The 21212-nt window shown below is 47.5% G+C and overlaps 1 protein-coding gene across 1 annotated transcript in view; it reads right to left on the reverse strand.

The window, feature by feature from the left end:
* Positions 1-13216, reverse strand: part of WNT7B (Wnt family member 7B) — a 123390-nt gene extending 110174 nt beyond the window's left edge. Inside the window, exon 1 of the mRNA XM_081005684.1 lies at positions 12772-13216. Within this exon, the coding sequence (XP_080861810.1) occupies positions 12772-12842 (71 nt within the window). The 5' untranslated portion in view covers positions 12843-13216. The remainder of the gene's footprint in view (positions 1-12771) is intronic.
* Positions 13217-21212: the final 7996 nt, after the last annotated feature.

Consider the following 21212-nt stretch of genomic DNA (forward strand, 5'->3'; position numbering starts at 1 on the left):
TTTAAAACAACTGTTGCTGTGACATTTCATTCCGAATCTGCTAGATGGAGCCAGGTAGAGGTTGATGTTAGGTGGGTGTCCTGCCCTTGCGAACATAAATCTTGGCTACGACCCTGGATTTATATACTGACGACACCCGCAAGGTCCGCAAGTCCCCATCCCTGCTCTAGAATAGGGGTAGGCAACTTAAGGCCCGGGGCGGATGCGGCCCAGTCGCCTTCTCAATCTGGCCTGGGGACCGTCCGGGAACCAGCGTGTTTTTACATAAGAAGAATGTGTGCTTTTATTTAAAATGCATCTCTGGGTTATTTGTGGGGCATAGGAATTCCTTCATGGTTTCCCCCCCAAAAAAAATATAGTCCGGCCCCCCACATGGTCTGAGGGACGGTGGACCGGCCCCCTGCTGATAAAGGTTGCTTTTTCTAGAAGAAAGCAGAGCGAGATGACTGGCAGGGGAGCTGAGCCAGAGGCTCCGAAAGGAAGGAAGCGTCATCCCTCGTGCCTTGGAATACCATCGGTCTCTGCAATCCTAGACTCGGGAAGATCCCTGCTCGCGGGGGTTTAACGAGGTGCGCCCGCTATAAAACTGAAATGAAATTTGTCGAGGATCCTCCTGTAATTCCCCACTCCCCCACAAACCGTTTAAAGCTCTTTCCTCTTTATACATGGCACTATATAAAGAGGTGCGTGAACTGCACCTCAAGCAGAAAGATTAGATTAAAACAGAATTTTGGGGAACAGGACAGCTGCAGAGATCGACTCCCTCCGTAGTAAAGCGTGGGGGTTTTGCGTATTGTGTCTCCATATAATGGTCAGAGTTCAGAGAGCTTCGTTTACATTCCCCTGTTATAACCCTGACAACAACCCGGCGCGGTAGCAGGTCTGTCAGAACTCTCTCCTTCTGAGCTGAAGAGGAGAGGTTGTGGCACCAGGTTCGTGGCACTGGGGGAAATCCCCCTTCCAGGGACTCCTGATTCGCAGCTCACAGTGCCAGCCTATCCGTTCAGATTGCGGAATGAGCCTCATGCAGTTCCACGGGGCTTTCTCCTAGGTGAGTGCGGTGGAGTCGTGAGTGCTGGACGAGGACCGAGTGAATGAAGGACTAAGTGGACCAGAATCAGTCATGAAACGAGGGGCTCAAAGCCACCACCCTGAGACTCATGCTCTAGCTGCTGAGCTCTCCCTCAGTCACAGCAGCCTCTCAGCCTCAGCTCCCTCACAGGGTTATTGTAAGGATATAACAGAGAGGAGGAGACCCAGACCCGACACCGTGAGCTCCTTGCAGGAAAGGTGGGATATAAATGGAATGGGTGCAGCCAGCCTTCCTCTCTTGGACAAAACCTGGCTCTCTCCCTCTACGGCCAGAGGAAAGCTGATTCCCAGAACTGCCTTTCCTCCATTTCTGAACTCCCCATTTCGATTCGTGGGCGGGGGGCGGCGATGCACGAGTGACCTATCCCCGTGGACAACGGCTTCTGGCGACCCTCACCCCGTGCGACCCTCCCGGAGGGTTTTTAGCTGGTCGTTTGAATCCTGGACTCGGTCAGGACACCTGGCCGTCAAAGCGGGCGTAAAACCTGAACACTCTTTAATTCTAACCTCTCCCGACATAAGTGAATCTCCCAGGGGGCGAAATGTTAATTATTATTCTCTCTCCAAGCAGAACGATTAAATTTCGTCTCGTCCGTCAGTGATTCCCCTCACCACCCAGAAACGGGATAAGGGGGGGGGGGGGTGCGCAAATATCGAGAAAGGTGGAAAGGATATCAGCGGTCGCTTCCCAACGGGCAGGGAAGGCAGTTTGGTACCTGAAGAGGGAGCTCAGCAGCCCCGCCCAAGGAGTTACTTGCCCCTTCTAAATCCCATGGAGACTATTTTTAATAGTTGCCAGGTACTTTGAATGAACTCAGATCCACCCTAAATGACCCTTGCACCATCAAGGTGATTGTCCTGTGCACTCTTACTTGAAACGGAGCTGGAACGGGACAGACTACTACCCATTACTGGCATAGGATCGGACCACGAAGCTGTAATTCTAAACATGCTTATTAAGAAACGTCGCATTGGCCTCGGCCAAACTGGCTGCAGAGCAAAAGCGTCAAAGCTCCAGCTGAACAATGAATTCACACGATCCTTACCGTCCTCCCTTCCTCCAGGGATCTCGGGGCAATCTGCAGGGGTCCGCCCTCCACAAAATACAATTCTTGCACAATTTTAGAAATTTCAGTAAAAGAATTCAGTCAAAAATACCAGTAGCTTTTGATGAGTGGTGGGGACTGGCTTAAGGTAAGTAAGCTTTACGGTAGGGGAGCTAGAATTAAGGACCTCTTCCCCCACTCCAAGTGACGCGCAACCCGATCCTATGGAATTTTGGCTTGGAAGAGGACTCCATGCCAAATCAGCAGGATTAGGCTTACTCGGAGGTAAATTCCACTGAATTTAATGGGACTTTCAATTGAATAAGAATTTAGGAAGAGGAACAGACTCTCCTCCTCCCACACGCGCACACAACTAGACCAAATCACAGGTCTGTCGCTTTCTTTAAAGAGAAAAACAAATGTCGGGAACACTTCGATTTTATGACAGCAGACATGCGGTAAGTTGAAGTGTACTGTTTTAGCGGCAGAATTCTCTTCAGAAACTTGAGAATGAGAGAGATCGATTTCGTGGCAGTCCTTTATTATTAGAAAGTGAAAGTCTCGTTTCCACAGAAATGACAGTGGCAGAGGGAGCGTGTATATGACATGCTGGTGCGATGAGCTGATACCGTTAAGACGAGCGAACAGATTTGTACATATGGGATCCTAACGAGATCTGGAGCTGCGCTCCCAGGCGAAGCCGGCTGGAAGTCTTGTCCTGTTTGATGGACAAGGGTATCCGGAGACCGAGCCTCGGCCCTCAACAGATTCCCAGAGCAATGTGCAAAAATATGTTCTTGCGTCACCTTCCGAAAGCAAGCTTACATTTTGCTTTTTGTTACTACTTTGGCATAGCCCTGAATGTGTGCAAGGGAACGCAACGAAATCCATTTTAGAAAGAAAACCTCAGGTGGCTCCTGTGGGTGTGGGTGGGTGTAAGTCTTTTTTTAATAATAATAATAATCTGCATTGATCTGCCTAGTAATATTTATAAGCCTGTATCGTAAGGCTGTCATTCTAAACTAACTTGCCTGGAAGAAATCCCTGAGTAGGGACTATACTCCTGTATAGGCAGTGTAAGCCTGAAAGGTGAAGTGCCGCTGTTGAAAACTGTTGAGATCTGTTGAGTGCTGCGATGGAAAAGAAGAGATACAGTTTCGTTGGTGGGTTGTAAGGCGTTGCTCCCTTTAAATGATGCACCTTATGATTTACCCAAATTCCCACCAAGGCAGGCGGGTCATCAAGGCGGGCCAGGCGTGGAGCAGGTGGGCGAGAGAATAAAAAGTGGCGTCTCCCCCTCCCCAGCCCTGTTCATTTGGTTTATCTTGTCTCTAGGACTGCAGTATTTTAACCTGTGCAAATTATTCCCAGGGCAGAAGGACGCGCGTCTATTGTATCTGGAGTCAGTCGGTCTGGAGTAAAGAGCAGGCGGTGCAGCCAGCTGCACTGGGCCCCGCGTCCTTCGTCCCTCGCTCCAAAGTCTACTTCACCATCGCTCCCTTCCCATTCAGAACCGAATAGTGACGTGTTTCACTCCGGATTGTTGTTCACAGTGCTATTCAGGGATTCCGGAAAGGAGTACCCTGGGGATGCAGCAGCCAATGGGAAATCAGAGTTTTTACCGCCTCTCTCTCTCTCTCTCTCTCTCTGTCACACACACACAAACACACACACACACACACACACACACACACACACACACACAGCGCTGTGAAATATCTAGAGTTCATATGACAGAAAACTGTGTGTGTGTAGGACTGAATATAGTTCTCTAGAGAGCGCGCTATATTCTCGTATACACACACACGGCTACCTGTCAGTATCTTATACACTCCGGATCTGTCCCTGCGCTGAAGATCCTGGTCTACCATTCGGGACATCACCCCACCAAATCTGGAGTTTGGGCAGGGGCCGCTCATCCAGGAAGACCGCCTGGCTAACTACTGTCTGAAGCCCATTCATTCAGCTCCTAGCAGGAGCATTTTCATGGAAAGGGAAGCCTCAGCAGAAACCTTTTATTATTACTATTATTATTATTATTATTACTATTATTACTATTTCTATTCTATTTCTAAAAAGCGTGGGGGGGTATCTTTACTCTTCCTGGGGCTGGATTTAGCTCTTGTTCATCAGACGATGAGCAGGGAGTAAATCCTGCTCAGTTCAGCCACACGCCCCGTTCCCTCCTAAGAACAGGTCACACAGCCAACGCAGGGTTTAACCTTGCCTCCCTCCTGCCCTGGCCCCTGGCTTTGGAGGGAATGGCCTTGCAAGCCGACTTGAACCCACTATATTGTTGTTGTTGTTGTTGTTGTTGTTTTATTAAAATTTCTATACTGCCATTCATTCGAAGATCACAGGGAAGTTTGTAATATAAAAAACATCGAAAATACATACCATAATAACAAATAAAAACAACAACTCCCCCTTTCCAGGGAGATTACAATCTGAGCATCGCAAGGGCGGTGGGCAAAGAGAGACAGAGGAAGGAGACCGGAAGCGCCGAGCCCGAAACTGGTTTTGTGTCGTTCTGAATCTAACTTTCCTCCTCCAAAGCCAACAGGCTGACCCAGGAAATGGAGTGTTTAATAGAGCGGGTTTAACAGCGCGATTTGTATTCTTATTTGTGTGAAATACGACTGGGTTCAAGGGAAGGATGCAGAGTCTGAAGTCACTGGGAAGTAAGGCTCTCCGACCCGCCGCCCCAAGATCCACGAGGATTTACTGTCGAGTAAACGAGGAGAGGCTGGGGTTGCGCGACCGTGGGCTGGAGCCGGGAAGTTTCATAGAAACCACCATCGCAATATGGAGCTAATACTGACCAACCTTTCAGAGTTGCTGTAAGGAAAACGGAGGCAGTGTGGTGGAGTACTTTAGGGGTGCTAAAGACCAGCAAAGAATCCCTCCCTAAAAGCTACCTTTTCCATAAAACTGAGTTTAGGAAGGGGCAAGGACTTTTCTCCGTCCTCATCCCACGCTACTCTGACTTCTCCTTTCCCTTATCTCTTCCAATACCATTTAGATAGTAATCTCTTCATGGCGGGGGCCTATCTTTCACCTTGATGGAATTGTTCACTATGTGTAATACAATCATCATCATCATCATCATCAATTAATGAAATAAAGATGATGATAGGAGAGATCTTGAATTCATTCTACCCTAACCTTGTTATTTTGCTGGTGTTCTCCACCACAGCTGAAGGTCGAGACTGAATGCTATCTTCATCTTAGCACTAAGTCCAAAAATATGGACCAAAAATATGGCCAAAATACAAAACTCACCCATACCTAAAACACACACTTCATTCTGCAAATCAAAGACCGAGGTGGGGGTGGAGTGTGGAATAAACAGGAGGATGGAGAAGAGAGAGAGATGGAAAGCCAGGCTGCTGCGTTATCATTTCCCCCTCTCCTTTTTTTGTACAGGGGAAAAAAACTGGTAGAGGGAGCGGGAGGGAGAGAGAGAGAGAGAGAGAGAGAGAGAGAGGGGGAAGGAAAGAAAGAAGAAGAGGTATCACTGCATTCAAAAGGATATGATTTCACGGGGGTGGGGAGAATTGGTCTTTCCAAGGCTCGATGAAAGAGGGAATAATTGCCTCTCCCCCCAGTCTAGCCTCCAAGCAGCCCGAGTCAATTACACCCGCTATTGTTTAGGGAAAGTGAAGGATCTTCATCTCTCTCCTAGGCTTGCTGAAGGATCTAGTGCTCTCTCTCTCTCTCTTTTCTGGTTATTATTTTTTATTACCGTACATTTGCAGTTGCAGACTAAAGAGGAGGTCATCATTCATCAGTATTCACCTGTCTGGGGCTCTGAATCGCCCTCTCAGTCTCACCTGTGTCCTTTGCAAGGAGGACGACACAAAGCAGCCTGCTCTCCTTTCTCTGGACTTCCGCGTGCCCCGCTTTCCCCGTTTCATTTTGCTCCCCAACCCAAAACGAGGGATAACAACATGGGCAAGGAACGAAGCTAGGAGAGAGAGATTTTTCTCTGACTCGCAAACTGTTTTTCCCAACTCGCCAGTATAGTTTCTGCAGCGGCTGCCTCCTGCTTTCTGAAGCTGCCCCGTCGCCTTCCCTGCTCCCTCTGGAATCCGCTTCCCACAGTGTGATTTCAAATATGCCAAGCCAGGCTGCGTGCGTGTCGCACAATACAACTCCTAGGGAATGGCTGCAGCTCTTGGCTGATTCACACAAGCTTGATCCTTAAGTGACGCACATCAGGTAATGCACGTGTCAATTTGCATTGCACATATAAATCCAGGGGGAAAGCCTTTATCACCTGCCAGCATCGTTGCCAGTTCTCCATTTAGCTAAAAGAGGGCAAGGGCAGATTCAGGTGCATCACTTGGTTTTTCCTTTAAAAGGTGACTGCACCATGACAGGTAGCAGAGAGCACTGTACTGAATTGGCTTTTTGAAAAACCATTTTCTTGGAAGCCATGTGGGCCTTTTTTCATACTTGCAAGTCACCACGATGTTGCAGACAAATAAATCAAGGACTAGTTTACACATTGCATGCTCAGGTTACTATAAGACTGACTGATGAATATGTGAATTAGCCTTCACAGAGATAACTTTTTATTCACCTCAAACTTCATGCTTATCAGTGGATACAGTTCACACATTCAGTTTCCAATAATCAATCAAGTGTTGTGCTTGCTAGTTTGGACCAATTTTCCAATTGTCACCTGTTTGGGTGTGGTGTGACCCTCTATATTTTTCATTATTATTGATCTATGCTCTTCTTTAGTGCAGCATATTCTCCTTGCATGCCTCTCGCATGTATCTCCCTCACCTACAGTCACCTCTGCACTGCCTATGGCTCAATTTTCTGCTTAAATGGTGGAAATCCCACCAGGTAGCTGCCTGGGCTCATGACATTCTTTACTCTCTGAGCACCAGACTCCCCTCCCCTCCTTCCTCCAATTACAGATACATGGGAACAAGTTGTAGTGAGAAAAATGAGTTTTGCACATGTTTCAGTGCTATTAGTTCACATGTTTGAGTGCTAAGTCTGTGTGATTCACATTAAGGTTCAGATTTCAGTGCGCTGGTCCTCTGAATCCTCCTCCTAAATGCTGGAGAAAAATTTGCCATCCAGTCAGTAGTTCAGATAAGATGCAAACATGTAGTAAATACATTTCTTCTCTGCTTGACAGAACAATACAGAAGAGCACCCTTCTCAAATGGTTGTATCACATGCACACATAGACGTTGGGTAAGTCGTCATCTGCAATCATAGAATCATAGAACTATAAAGTTTGAGGGGACCATGAGGGTCATATAGTCCAAGCACCTGCAATGTAGGAATCTTTTGCCCAATGTCGGGTTTGAACCCACATCCCCAGAGTTCAAGAGACTCATCCCACCCCGTGAAACTCCATCTGGATTCAATAGGAGCAACTACTTGCAGGCAGAAGCTGCAGTAAATAGTTGGGATGAACTCCCTGAAACGGAAGAAAACACAGGTGTGCGGGGGGAGACCTTTCTGTCTGGCTTTGTAATTCTTGGAAAATCCAGATTTCTGGACACACATATCAACTTAGAAGCCAAATAGAAAGCTACAACTGTGTGCCAATGTGTCAGCAATATGACTGATCATATTGATACCAGGAGAGGATATATTGATTGTATAGTATCCTTCCTCATTCATGCTAGTGAGCTGGTAGCAGAGCACATTTTCCTGTGTATTGCAGGAAGCTAGTTGGGAGATTCGTTTGAATCTCTTGAGTTAAGCAATCCAGTCTGGCTTGTCCAGATTGGATTTGTTCCTGGTAAATCCCCTTTGTTCCCTCTTAAAAAGAATAAAGACACAACTGTCTTCTTTTAAAAGTAACCAGAAGTTTACTTACATTCAGTTCACAGTATGATCCTGAAGGCAAGCTTTAGTCCTGAGATGTGCAGACATGTGTGAACTGTCCCTTAGCCCCCTAAAACAAAAAGAAGAGAGTCCTGGAACCCTTGAGATGCTGGTAGCATCCCTAGGCAAAGAGGCTACTTCAACATAAATGCATCTGATGCCTTGGGAACAAAGTGGTGAGATGCAGCAGGATGAAGATGAGTAAGAAAGAGTTAGTTTATCTGGTTACTGCAAGAACATACTTTTGCAGTTGGCCCTGAACTGTTCATAAGTCGCTTTCATCTCTTTGATTATACAATACACAAACTAACCACCATCAGCTCTGGGCACACCAGTTAAATGCTGCACTTTGCTAAAGAACAATAACACAGTCTCAGAGGGAAAAAGCAACCCTGTGCTTAAACATCTCAGCATCTTATTTGGAAACAGGGCTGGCTCACAGATATTCATCACTTAATGACTGCATCATTGGGGGAGCGCTTCACTTGCAGGTGTGAGTGGTCTATCACAGGTATAATGCCATACAGGACCTTCATATCTCCTTAAAAAACAAATACACAAGAGCAGTATCAGGAAGTGCAGAACAATGGAATGTGTGGACTAGTCCCTACAGCACCAAGGAACAGACGCAAAGTTAAAGAGAAACACATTTATGCACAGGAAAACTCTTTTCATCAGTGACATAGTCTAATGCATCAGAAGTTAATCCCATTTATCTCATTCAAATTTATTCCAAAGTATGAAACGTTCCCAGTGTAAGCACAGCGCAGGGTTGGATGTACATCCATTTGAAATAATTGTGACTTGCTTCTGCTAAACAGTGTGATAGAGTTTACGGCAGGGTCAGCTGTTGTGTGGGCTCTGGACACCATTGCTCCCATAATGCTGTCTGAGCGGAACACAATAGTTCTGATGTGGCAGGAACCCCACAAGACACAGAGCCTTAGAGGGTGTTTGCATCAATGTGTCTCAGACTCATACTAAATGAAAGAGAAAATCAAGGAAGGAGAGGGATCTATCTGATCTTGAAGATCTCTGCCTTTTTCGACTGGTGGCTCATCCTTTAAAATCCTATACCAGCCATGCAACAGAAATCTCATACTCAGTGTTAAAAACTCCCATTGTTCTAGGCGCATTTTGCGACAGGGAATTTCATTTGCACAAGCACAAGTTTGGTTGAAACTTACGTTCAATACAAACAAACCAGTGACTGAGAGCAAAACGTGACAGAGGATGTGTGGGACGTTTTTCCTCTTTCCTAATACTAGAACTTAGGTCATCCTATGAAACTGATTAGCAGGAGATTCAGGATAGACAGCATTTAATGCAGGTATGGAATGCATTGCCAGAGCCAGAAAATGTGATGCAGCCACGGACTTAGGTGGTCTCAAAGGAGTATAGGCACATAATGGCTACTAGTCATGATGGGAAAAGGAAGCCTTCAGGCTTGAAGGCCTTTGGATACCATTTGCTGGGAACCTCAATGACAGATGGCGGATGCCTTCGTGTCCTGCATGTGAGCTCTCTGAAGTGAGGTATCTGGTTAACCACTGTGGGAGAACAGGATGATGAGCTAGATGTCTGGTCCACCTGGACTCTCTCTCCTTAAGTTCTTATTTGGCTTGGGCTTAAACTGGCGTGAGGGCCTGGAACATCTGCTCAGTCCATCTTCTTCATTCTCTCTTGTATTAGGTGCACGTTGACATGGTGGCAGCAAGAAGAAGAAGAAGAAGAAGAAGAAGAAGAAGAAGAAGAGGAGGAGTTTGGATTTGATATCCCGCCTTTCACTCCCTTTAAGGAGTCTCAAAGCGGCTAACATTCTCCTTTCCCTTCCTCCCCCACAACAAACACTCTGTGAGGTGAGTGGGGCTGAGAGACTTCAGAGAAGTGTGACTGGCCCAAGGTCACCCAGCAGCTGCATGTGGAGGAGTGGGGAAGCGAACCCGGTTCCCCAGATTACGAGACTACCGCTCTTAACCACTACACCAAAGATGAACCTTTGTCCAATATGAAAAAACTGGTTCCTGTGTGCATGTTGGGCACTGGTTGGCTGCAACATCAGATGTGCTGCACATGTGGAATGGCTCCTTCCAAATCATAGGTGGAACCTATAGCTGCCTGGGATGTTTCCACAGGACGCGTTCACACATTCTGCTAGGGCCATGGTCTGAACATGAATTCTTCCACAAAATCAAATCACCAGAGGCATTTTGTGATTCAGCCCTTCCTAAAACTCTGTGTGAAAGTGACAGACTTTCAGAGAAGCCACAGTCCCTCTTTGCAGTCCCGCACACACATTCTTAGGTGCAAGCCTCATTGAACTTACTCGTGGCGAGAAATAGCTACAGCCCTATGTACGCTGGCAAGTTGAAACCCACATTTACTAGGAAATAAAGGCCACTGAGTTAAGCAGGGCTCCTTCCCGACTCCAGCAACTGTGCACAGGGTTCAGGTCCTGTACATTTACTTCAATGTGTACAGGACCTCAACCCTGTTCAATGCCTGCTTTAATCCTCTTCAATGTGGCATAAATGAGCAGAAGATCAGGACTGCAAGCTTCCAAGCCCAGACTCCCCAAGCAAAGTTACTCAGCTCAAGGAGGTCCTGCAAGAGAAATATGTACTTGGTGGCCTATATCGCAGGGGCTAGTGCTTGGGAGAGAGCCCGATAGCGAGACTTCACCCTGAGCTCATACGATGGCAGGGTCTGATGATTGTCAGTCGGGAAGGGGGTTCCGGGTTCGAATCCCGACTCCGCCTTGAAGCGGCTCTGGCTAAACGGCTAGTCCAGGACCTCTCAAACTCGGGCCTTCAGCTGTTGTTGGACTACAACTCCCATTATCCCTGGCTAGCAGGACTAGTCCCTGGGCCCACACGCCCGGCCCCGCGACTGCGCCGCACCGCACCTGACTGCGCCATTCTACCTTGCAGGGTTGGTGCAAAGCCGTCTGGGCTTCCCTAAAGCACCTGCTCCAGTCTGCCAGCCCGACTGCGCCTTCGCGCAGCAAGCGCCCCCCGCCCCTCGCCCGGCCCATTGGCAGGTGAAGCTTCAAAGGGTCAGGATTGCAGCTCCGCACTCACTCTGCGCATTTTGGACCGTAAAAGAGAGAAAGAGAGAGAAGGGGGGGGGGGAGGAATAATCCCGCAGCTATGCAAAAGGAGGGGGGGCGGAATAAAAGGCAGGGATCTTTAACGTGCGGTTCAACAGGTAGAAACTCGGCTGGAGCAAAGGAATGTGGAAATACAACTCGCGGCAGGCAGGCAGGCAGGCCGCCTCGCGCGACACGCAGGAGGGAGGGAGGGAGGGAGGCAGGCAGGGCGAGCAGACCGGCCGGCCTGGTCTGCTGAAGGAAAGCCCCTGCCTCTGCCCCGCGCCCCCCCCCCGGTAACTGCCCCCCTGCAGCCTGCTGCCCCCCTCCAGGCGCCCAGCAGGTGCCTCGGATCCCGTCTCGGGGAGGGCGAGAGAGCGACCCCGGCGCAGTGGGTCGAGGGAGGGCCGTCTCCGCCGCTCCCGACCCCCCGCTGCCGGCCAGGGGCGGGTCCCTCTCTCCCGGGGACGAGGGATGCTGCGGAGGGTCGGTGGGGCCCGGCTAGCGACTGGGAGCTGACACCCGCTCCCCAGTGCAAACACACACATCCCTTCCACGGATTTTAATTGTGGGAGGAGGGAGACAGGATCGCACCCTCCGAAGCTTCCCTACACCCACCTCTCCGCTTCCGAGTTTACATTGCTTCCCAGGAAATGGGCTCAGGGATCTGGCGGGGAGGTGAGTCTTGCTGATCGTCAGGGAAGCAGCGATCCTATGCCCTCGCTCTCTCTGGGGCAGGATGGACCCGCTCCGGATTCCGCGGGAGCGACTCCGGAATAGGCTGCGGTTCCCAAGCACGTTTCCGAAGGAGGAAGCCGAGCTTCGGGTCAGCCGGCTGCTCAGGAGTTAACCCCTGCGAGCCTGCAGCCTCGGCAGCTTGACCCTAGCTCTGCGTTCTTGGAAAGGGAGACCCACTGGGTTCAGCTGCTGGCTTTCCTCCCCAGTCAGCGTGCTCAGGAGGCTGCAGCGATCCTGTGCACCTTTACTCAGAAGTAAGTCTTGCCGAGTTCCAAAGGAAACGCAAGCTTCTTCTTTATGGTCTCACCCACAGTGTCTACCTTTACTCTGAAGAAAGTTCCTCTCATTGCAATGGCGTTTACTTCTAAGTAAATCTATACTTGGAATTGCAGCCTGAGCTACCTAGGGATGTGTTGCTGGGTTATTGTTTTTTAAAAAACACACAAAACAAAACCACAGTTATTCAATCCCTCTTTGTCCTACACCAGTTAACAAACGAAACAACAATATGTAAAATGTCCCTTTTTGCAGACTCAGGCACGTAGACCAGACAGTGCGCGACGCAGCAACGTTTTGCAAATTGCTGTGCTCACATGACCAGCGCCTCCAAACTGGTGGGAGGGAGGAAGAAATCGATAATTCTTTTAGCTGACCGACGCGCGGCTTGGATTCACAAGCCCTTTCTCTCTCTAAAGGCGAGCTCGGGGCTGGAACAGGCAGCAGACATCCAGGTCCCCGCCACCCCTGCCAGAGATCTCATCTTTGGTGCCCGAAAACCTGCCTGCGAGTTTGCAACAACCCGTTTCCAGAAGCGGTGCAAAGAAGGGCAATGACTTAACCAACAAAATGCAATATGTGGCATTGTTGACACACAACTTCAGAAACCTCTCCTCGGATCCCGACACCCCCCTCGCCGCCGCCCCCGATGCAACCCGGTCTCGTACTCACCCTAGTTTGACATAGATGACTCCGAAGCAGAGAAACACGTAGAAAATCCACTTTCGGAAGTTTCTGTGCATGATCTAGGAGGGCACGGAGTGAGCCATATAATATAAAATTGTGCGGGGGGAGGGGGCCGAGAGAGCGGAGCGGCCGCAAAAGGGATCTTTGCCGATTAAATCCCAGCAGCAGGAAGCCTTTGGGGGATTCCTCCAAAGACCCGGCAGGGGGGCACCAAGGCAGCGTTCAAACGATCGGCTCCCCCTGCAACCATGGGGGCCAAAAAACAACAAAGGGGGAAGACAGAGAGAAGGGCTTTTGCATTTTTTTTAATTGCAAAAAGCAACCACATCGAGGATCGCGAGGGGAGTCTCCTGGAGAGGAGAGCAGGCGTAGCTGGGGATCGACTGCCTCGCCGCAGCCTGGAAGTTCAATGCGTTTCTACTTGTTCTGACTTCTCCAGGTAGCACCACGTATCTTGCGATCTGTAGCTGCAGGTAGGAGGATCTCTCGCTCGCTCTCTCGCTCTCGCTCTCTCGCACACACACTTCGCGCGCACACCTCCTCTGCTGCCTTTTGCATTTCCAACGCTCATCTCTCCAGTTCCACATACAAAATAAAGGGGAGGGGGATTCACAGATAATTATAGGGTCTGCAAACGAAGCATTTGTCTTCGGCAAACTTTTACACACACACACACACACACACACACACACACACACCCTCTTCAGCAGACATAGTAACATTAAAAGCAAGCTAAAAACTAATCCTGGGTCTGTAATCCGATTAAAACCCAAACGTGCATCCCGATCCGTAAAAGGAAGTCCCACTGCTTTTATTCCATTTATTAAATTTGTATACCGCCCTTCATCCGAAGAGCTCACAGCATAAAAATACACAAAATGCATAATGCACAATAAAAAATAAGAGCAAGAACAAACTCCCCCTCCCACAAACTCATTTAAAATGATATAGGATGTTAATCAGCCCAGAGGTTGGTGGAAGAGGATCGTTTTCGCCTGGCGCCTAAAGGAAGGCGTGTATTCCTGCAATCCGGAGCAGACCTACCTGTTCACATTGAGCTTGGGGAGGTTTGCTACTGAGTGAACATAGGAATGGGTTATTCAATCGAACAGCATAGTTATATACATGGGAAGTGACTTTAAAAAAAACTGATTAAATTTACATATTTTTCATATGCAAATTCCATCAGTAAAAACACTTAGGATGGGCGAAGACTTCCTTTGGTTTTAGAACCTTAACGAGGCCATTTTTCTCAGGGTCATCACAAGAGTAAATAAATCATAGTCAATAAAGCATAATTATTATAGAGATGAATTAACCAATTAAATGTGTATCCAGTGGAAATCAACTTAACAATCCACTTTCAAAGCAATGCATGTGCAGGTCACAGTAGTCTTTGCAGGCTAGTGGGAGGGCACTTTGAAGATGGCACCTAATGCGCACCATTTTGTGGGATATCCAGAAAGAGCAATCAAGCCCAACATTTCCTGTTTGCTAGATGGGCAGTCAGAGGAATGTGGGGCCAACAGGGAGGACTTCCTGTCAAACCTGTGGGAGCCGCTTCCCTCTGGATGCGGCCAGGTAGAGATGGGCATAACTCATAAAAGGCTAGTGATGTCGCCCCCCCTTACTCTCTTGCCTCTTCCTTTGCTTCCTGCAATCTAGTCTGATCTCTCATACCTCATCCATAGTTCAGACTTCACTTTAATCTAAACTGCAATATGTACCTGTAACTGCAACCTAAGCCTGCCACCAGATTGCTACTGAATGTGAACTTTGAGTAAACTCTATTTTATTCTAAGAAGACTGTTTTGTACTGTTATTGTTTTAAGTGGGATAAAAGGGGGGAAATACCAGGAAGAATCCTGGCTGCACCAAGGCATCCTGGTTGCTTCATAAAAAAGGCTGAAACCAGCTGAATCAACAGCTTCCTATCTTGCTGCAAAGGGATGCACTCTGCTGTACTCACAAACTTGAGCAAGGAAGGATAATATCTGAAATACCCTCTCCTACCTTCCATACACATCCCTACACATTTTTGTAAGTATGTGTATTAAAAATAGTTTGAGAAATCCACTGCCTAGTTAATCAGAGCATCTTTTTATTTCCTCATGATGTTATTTATTGATCTAATTAATTAATTAACAATTGCCTACATTGTGTAACCCTATTTACAGGCAACTCTCAAGCTGCGCGTTTGATGCACGTGTGCCCATGCACATGTGTGCTGCATTTGGCACCAGAAAGGGGGGGGAGGAATGGAGCTGGGCAGGCCAATGTGCACAGTGACCCAGAACGTAACCCACACGTAAATGGGGGGGGGGGGGTTCCCTGTATTACCTTAACAGAATAAGAGGGACCCAGCATGGCAATAGAAAGCTGACCTCCTGCAGCCAGCCTTGCAAGTTCAGATTTGTAGAATGTAGCGTGTGTGTGTGTGTGTGTGTGTGTGTGTGTGTGTGTACCTGCCTGCCTGTCTGCCTGCTTACCCTTAGCAGTTGCCCTACCTAACTGTTGATAGTATTTAATGCTGCTTCCCTTCCCACTGCTCTGGAGTGCAATATGGGGGAGCCAGGTAAAATACTTGCTTTATACAAATAACAGCCTGCTTCCTTGATTAATCAGGGGTCCACCTTTCAAATTAATCAAAAAGGTTATGATAAATTAACTGCTGCTTTTAATACTCTTCTTTTCCTTCAAACCTTGGAATAGTATTTCTTCAATAACTATGTGTGAATGTGTATGCTTAGCTATTGCTTGGGCCTAATAAAGGCATTACTTCATTAATATATATTCTAATGGCCCAACACACACAATGTTCACATCATAAATCTAGCATGGCCCATTCATATTTTGGCAGGAGTCTGCACTTACCGGCGTCACCTTCTGTCCATCTGTTCACACTTCAGTCCATTTTCTATAGAAATAGAACGAGGGCTGCTGTAAACCATGACAATTCAAATTCTACACTGAGAAAAGCTGAAGTCCACAACCTCTAAATTAGGTAACCTGAGCAAATTTTAGTAATGCCTCTTACTTTTGTATCTGCTTGTCTGCAATGTTTTGTTGTTGCATAATCTGTTCTAGCTCTTGCTATCCAGGACCTCAGGCCAAAACTCAGCTTCCATCTTTCATCAACAAAAGCCCCTTGCTGTTATTTCAGCATTCCCTGATATACGCAGGTCCTTCCCTCACAATCACCTTGTCACAATCATGGGCATTTTGCTAACAAATAATCGAAACTGCAAACACCCCCTTTCCAAAATGTCTACTATTTATGATTGCTATTCCTACAGCCTGCCTCACAACTGTTTCTGTCTTCCTAATCTTTAAAAATCATAATCACCATGCAACCTTCTGGCTCTCCTGAACATAGAATAAGTGGTATAATAAAGTGATTCCACTAAACACACACCCCGACACACACACACACACACACACACACACACACACACACAATCCTTGCTCAACACCTGTACAATGGCAGGAAAGGGATGGAAGGATTTATGAGGGTCTACTCCACTTCTTCTCTTAGTGAGTGTGAGTATACCCAGAAGCAGGAAAGATCTGATGCCAGGGATAGCAGGGCTGTTGAGTGAGGGCCACTCCATTCTTGTTAGGGACCAAACTTGGAAAGGGTTTGTGTGGAGAGTGGTTGCCCAGACCATCTTGGGGGCATAATCTTCTGCTAAGTCTCTCTCTTTGTCTTCTCTAACCCCTTCCTTCCTTAGGAGGCGAGAGTAGTGCTTAGCATGGGAGGCAGATGGGCACCACTGCTGACAATGGACTCATCCAGGGGTGCCAACTTGAATAAAATATTGGGGGACAGCATGGGTGTACAAGGGGCAGCTGCCTGCCTAAATCAAGCAAATAAATAAAAATACTTAACTGAAGCTTGGTTCTGCCCCCTCCCCCCAATTCCTGGCTATGTCCATGGGGAGCAGATATGCCCCATCCCATAATTGATCATATGGCACAATTGGAATGGCAATGACCATTCACTTTGGGAGGGTGGCCCCCTCAAACATTTTATGGGGGGTGAAGGGACCTCACCTATAGGAGTTGGCTCCAGGACTCATCCACACTGTCTTTTAATGTGGACAGTCAGCATAACAGTCCTGTACCGCCGTTAATTTTCTGTTATCCATACCGCATTCTCCTCCAAATCACTGCCTTCCCACACTTTTCCCTCCCTCAACCCCAGTTTTCTTATACCAGGGATATACCAAAAAGGAGAAGGGGGGGGGGGGACAGGAAAGGAATGTGTTGGGAAGGCAGTGATTTGGAGGAGAACATCATATGGGACGCAAAGAATCCACGGAGGTATAGGAAGCTTACTATCTGCATTGATGATATGAATGAGCCTAATATTCCTCCCACCATCATTGCACATCAGGGCTAATAAAAAGGGGAGTCCACATTGCTGCTTTAGGAGGGCAGGGGGGCTAAAGTCCCTTTGAGCCCAAAGAGACTTTCATTGAGTTCTCCCCGGACCCCGACTGACCCAAATGCCATGGTGAGACTGAAAATGTGTGCTTCAACAAACAAACAAGTGATTGAGCCCTGAAACAGGATACATTACAGCAAAGTTTCAGATTTCCATCTCATTGGAATCAGGGTATAATAATACCATTCTTCAAATCTATGGTGCAACTGTGTACAGTTTTGGTCACAGTGCCTCATAAAAGATAGTGTAGAACTAGGAGCACAATTATTAATGGGTTGGAGCACCTCTCCTATGAGAGGAGGTTACAACTGTTTAGAAAAAGGGGTGCGTGTCTGTGGCGTGACACAACCATGGTGCATGTGTCTGGCATGGAGACAGTTGATAGGGGAAGTTTTGCCCCTCTTTCCTAAGGCTACAACCCAGGATCATCCAAGGAAGTTGAGTGGTATCAGATTCAGGACAGACAAAAGGAAGCACTTCTTCACACAGCACATTGCTAAACTAGGGAATTTGGCCTCCAGCCCTGGTGGCTTTAAAATGGGATTAGAAAAATTCATGGAGGATAAAGCTACTAGTCATGATAGCTTTAGTCTCCCTCCAGGATCAGAGGCACCATATCTCTGAAAACTAGTTGCTGGAAATCAATAGTGGGGGAGAGCTATGGTGCTCACGTCCTCCTTAGAAGCTTCTGCAGTGGGAAAACGAGAGAGGCCTGTGATTTGATCTAACAGGGCTGATCTCATGGCAGCCTTTGCACATACATCTCTGCACTTTGTGCTTCCCAAGCAATCTTCTAAACTCTACTGCTTGGCCCCTGTTTTGATGCTGCTGAAAAAGTTCAAAGAAAAGGTAATGGGAACTGTTGACTCAGCCAGAAGAAATGTAGTTTTTCATATAGAGCTTCCAGTTCTACCAGGCGGTTCAGCATTTCTTTCTCCCTGCTTCATGAGAATAGTACTGCTTTAATCCCCCTTTACAGCTGGGAAACTCAGTGACACTGGTTTGCTCAAGGCTATCCCAGAGTTGAGGGAAAAAATGGTGCGTCATTCCAGATGCAAGCACAACTCTCTCTCTCCTAGAAACTGCAATTATTCAAAGCTTTCTGCATATTTCTAACCCACTTCTCAACATTCCATCACACTCCAGTAAGACCAAGAAGCAGAACTTAGGGTGCGGCTATGTGGAATGGAAGCGGCGGGTCTCTGCAGAGAGAGTCTTGCTTGGTTTGCAGTGGCTCGCTCCAAGTTCCTTGCGATGGAACACAAGTGATGGAAGAAACCTGCTCCACGAAGTGAGGAGACCGGGGGCAAGGACATGGGAATAGCCAGGGGGGCAAGTGCCCCCCTAAATCAGATAAATAAATAAAAATACTTAACTAACTGACCAGTTGTGTTGCAGATAGCCTGGTTCTGCTCCCCCCATTGATTCTGGTCTAATCATACATAACTGATTCCTTGGGGTGTGCAAGTCACACTGGGGAGCACATGCACACCTATTCTGGAAAGAAACAGTACAGTAGGCACTTTATATGTAGCAGCACTACACTAGAATCATAGAATCATAGAATCATAGAGTTGGAAGAGACCACAAGGGCCATCGAGTCCAACCCCCTGCCAAGCAGGAAACACCATCAGAGCACTCCTGACATATGGTTGTCAAGCCTCTGCTTAAAGACCTCCAAAGAAGGAGACTCCACCACACTCCTTGGCAGCAAATTCCACTGTCAAACAGCTCTTACTGTCAGGAAGTTCTTCCTAATGTTTAGGTGGAATCTTCTTTCTTGTAGTTTGGATCCATTGCTCCCTGTCCGCTTCTCTGGAGCAGCAGAAAACAACCTTTCTCCCTCCTCTATGTGACATCCTTTTATATATTTGAACATGGCTATCATATCACCCCTTAACCTCCTCTTCTCCAGGCTAAACATGCCCAGCTCCCTTAGCCGTTCCTCATAAGGCATCGTTTCCAGGCCTTTGACCATTTTGGTTGCCCTCCTCTGGACACGTTCCAGTTTGTCGGTGTCCTTCTTGAACTGTGGTGCCCAGAACTGGACACAGTACTCCAGGTGAGGTCTGACCAGAGCAGAATACAGTGGCACTATTACTTCCCTTGATCTAGATGCTATACTCCTATTGATGCAGCCCAGAATTGCATTGGCTTTTTTAGCTGCCGCGTCACACTGTTGGCTCGTGTCAAGTACTGTTGGCTCATGTCAAGTACACTACTCCCCCCCCCAATTGTTGCCATTTCATGTTCATGTAACACTTCTTTGTAGCTATTCTGCCACATCAGTTGTTGCTTTGGCCCCATTTTTTAAGCTGATTCTGTGGTGAACACGATAACATCATAGCACTACCCAGTCAGGTGAGTTTATGTGATAACGTCACAGAAGGCAAATGAAATTATGGAAGACTTGCACTCGGTTGGGTGGGCTGAAAGTCTTGCTTCACACACCAATAAACACCCTCATGTGAAATGGCAACAATTTGCAAAAAAAGTAGTGCAGTGCTGTTACATATAAAGTGCCTACTATACTGTTTCTTTCCAGAATAGGTATGCATGTGCTTGCATGTCTATATAAGAACAAATATGTCAAGCTGGTTTAGAGCAATGGTGCATTTAGTCTGATATGCCCTCTCCAGCAATGATGAAAATTCCCTGAGTGCTCAAGTCCTTGTCATGCAGTATCTTAGAATTTATTCTTCAGTTCCACCTTCCACACGTCTCTGATAATATTTGTATTCCGTAGTCATATGAATACCATGATACTTTCCCAAACTCTACTCTTCTTCCTGTGTGATGATACAGCCCATAAGGCACCAAATTGTTAGCCCCATTGCTGGGGCAGCATGGGGAGAATCCACAGGGAGGTCGTTCCCATGGTACTTCTGCTAACTTAGGAATGATTCCTCAAGAGCCAAGCTGTAGTATCAGTAGATTCTTGAATAGCTCAGTCAGTAAAGCATGAGACTCTTAATCTCAGGGTTGTGGGTTTGAGACCCACATTGGGCAAAAGGTTCCTGCATCGCAGGGGGTTGGACTAGATGACCCTCGTGGCTCCTTCCAAGTCTACAATTCTATTCTTCTATGTGATGCAGCTCTTACTGGATTGTAGCACTGGATTGTACCACTTGTAGGAGGAGTATCCACCCATGGAAAACTGGCATATTAGAAAGAATAATCTTATGATGTGCTTCTCCATAGTATGCTAGTATTCTACAGTATGTGCAGGGAGGGTGTTCTTGCATTCAGTCCTGGAACATTCAGATATACAATGTCTGAAGTGTTACGGGGCAACATATGTGTAAATCTTTCCATTTATTGTTGCTCTCTGTGTTTGTAGGGGGAAGTGCTAGCATATTGTTTAAAGGTCTGGTATTGTTCATGGGCCAGGGACGCAGGTGGCGCTGTGGGTTAAACCACAGAGCCTAGGACTTGCCGATCAGAAGGTCGGCGGTTCAAATCCCCGCGACGGGGTGAGCTCCCCTTGCTCGGTCCCTGCTCCTGCCAACCTAGCAGTTTGAAAGCACGTCAGAGTGCAAGTAGATAAATAGGTACTGCTCTGGCGGGAAGGTAAGCGGCGTTTCTGTGCACTACTCTGGTTCGCCAGAAGTGGCTTAGTCATGCTGGCCACATGACCCAGAAGCTGTACGCCGGCTCCCTCGGCCAAGAAAGCGAGATGAGCGCTGCAACCCCAGAGTCGGCCACGACTGGACCTAATGGTCAGGGGTCCCTTTACCTTTTATTGTTCAGGGTTGTAGCATCATGTCTGGTTATTACACAAATTTTTCAGCTCCTGTAAATTTAAATGTGGACAATTGGTACAGGAAACCAGTATATTGCAGAAGCTGAAAAACTAACCCACTACAAGGGAAGTGCAAGGGAAAACCACCGGAAGCCTCTCCAGGCAATGTATGGTGGACCTTTATTATGTTTGCTAATACATAGACTGCTGGGGTGGGGGCGGGGAGGAGGATCTGGA

Source organism: Podarcis pityusensis (genome assembly GCF_964106645.2).
Source record: "Podarcis pityusensis genome assembly, chromosome: 5".
In the NCBI taxonomy this organism is placed as follows: Eukaryota; Metazoa; Chordata; class Lepidosauria; order Squamata; family Lacertidae; genus Podarcis; species Podarcis pityusensis.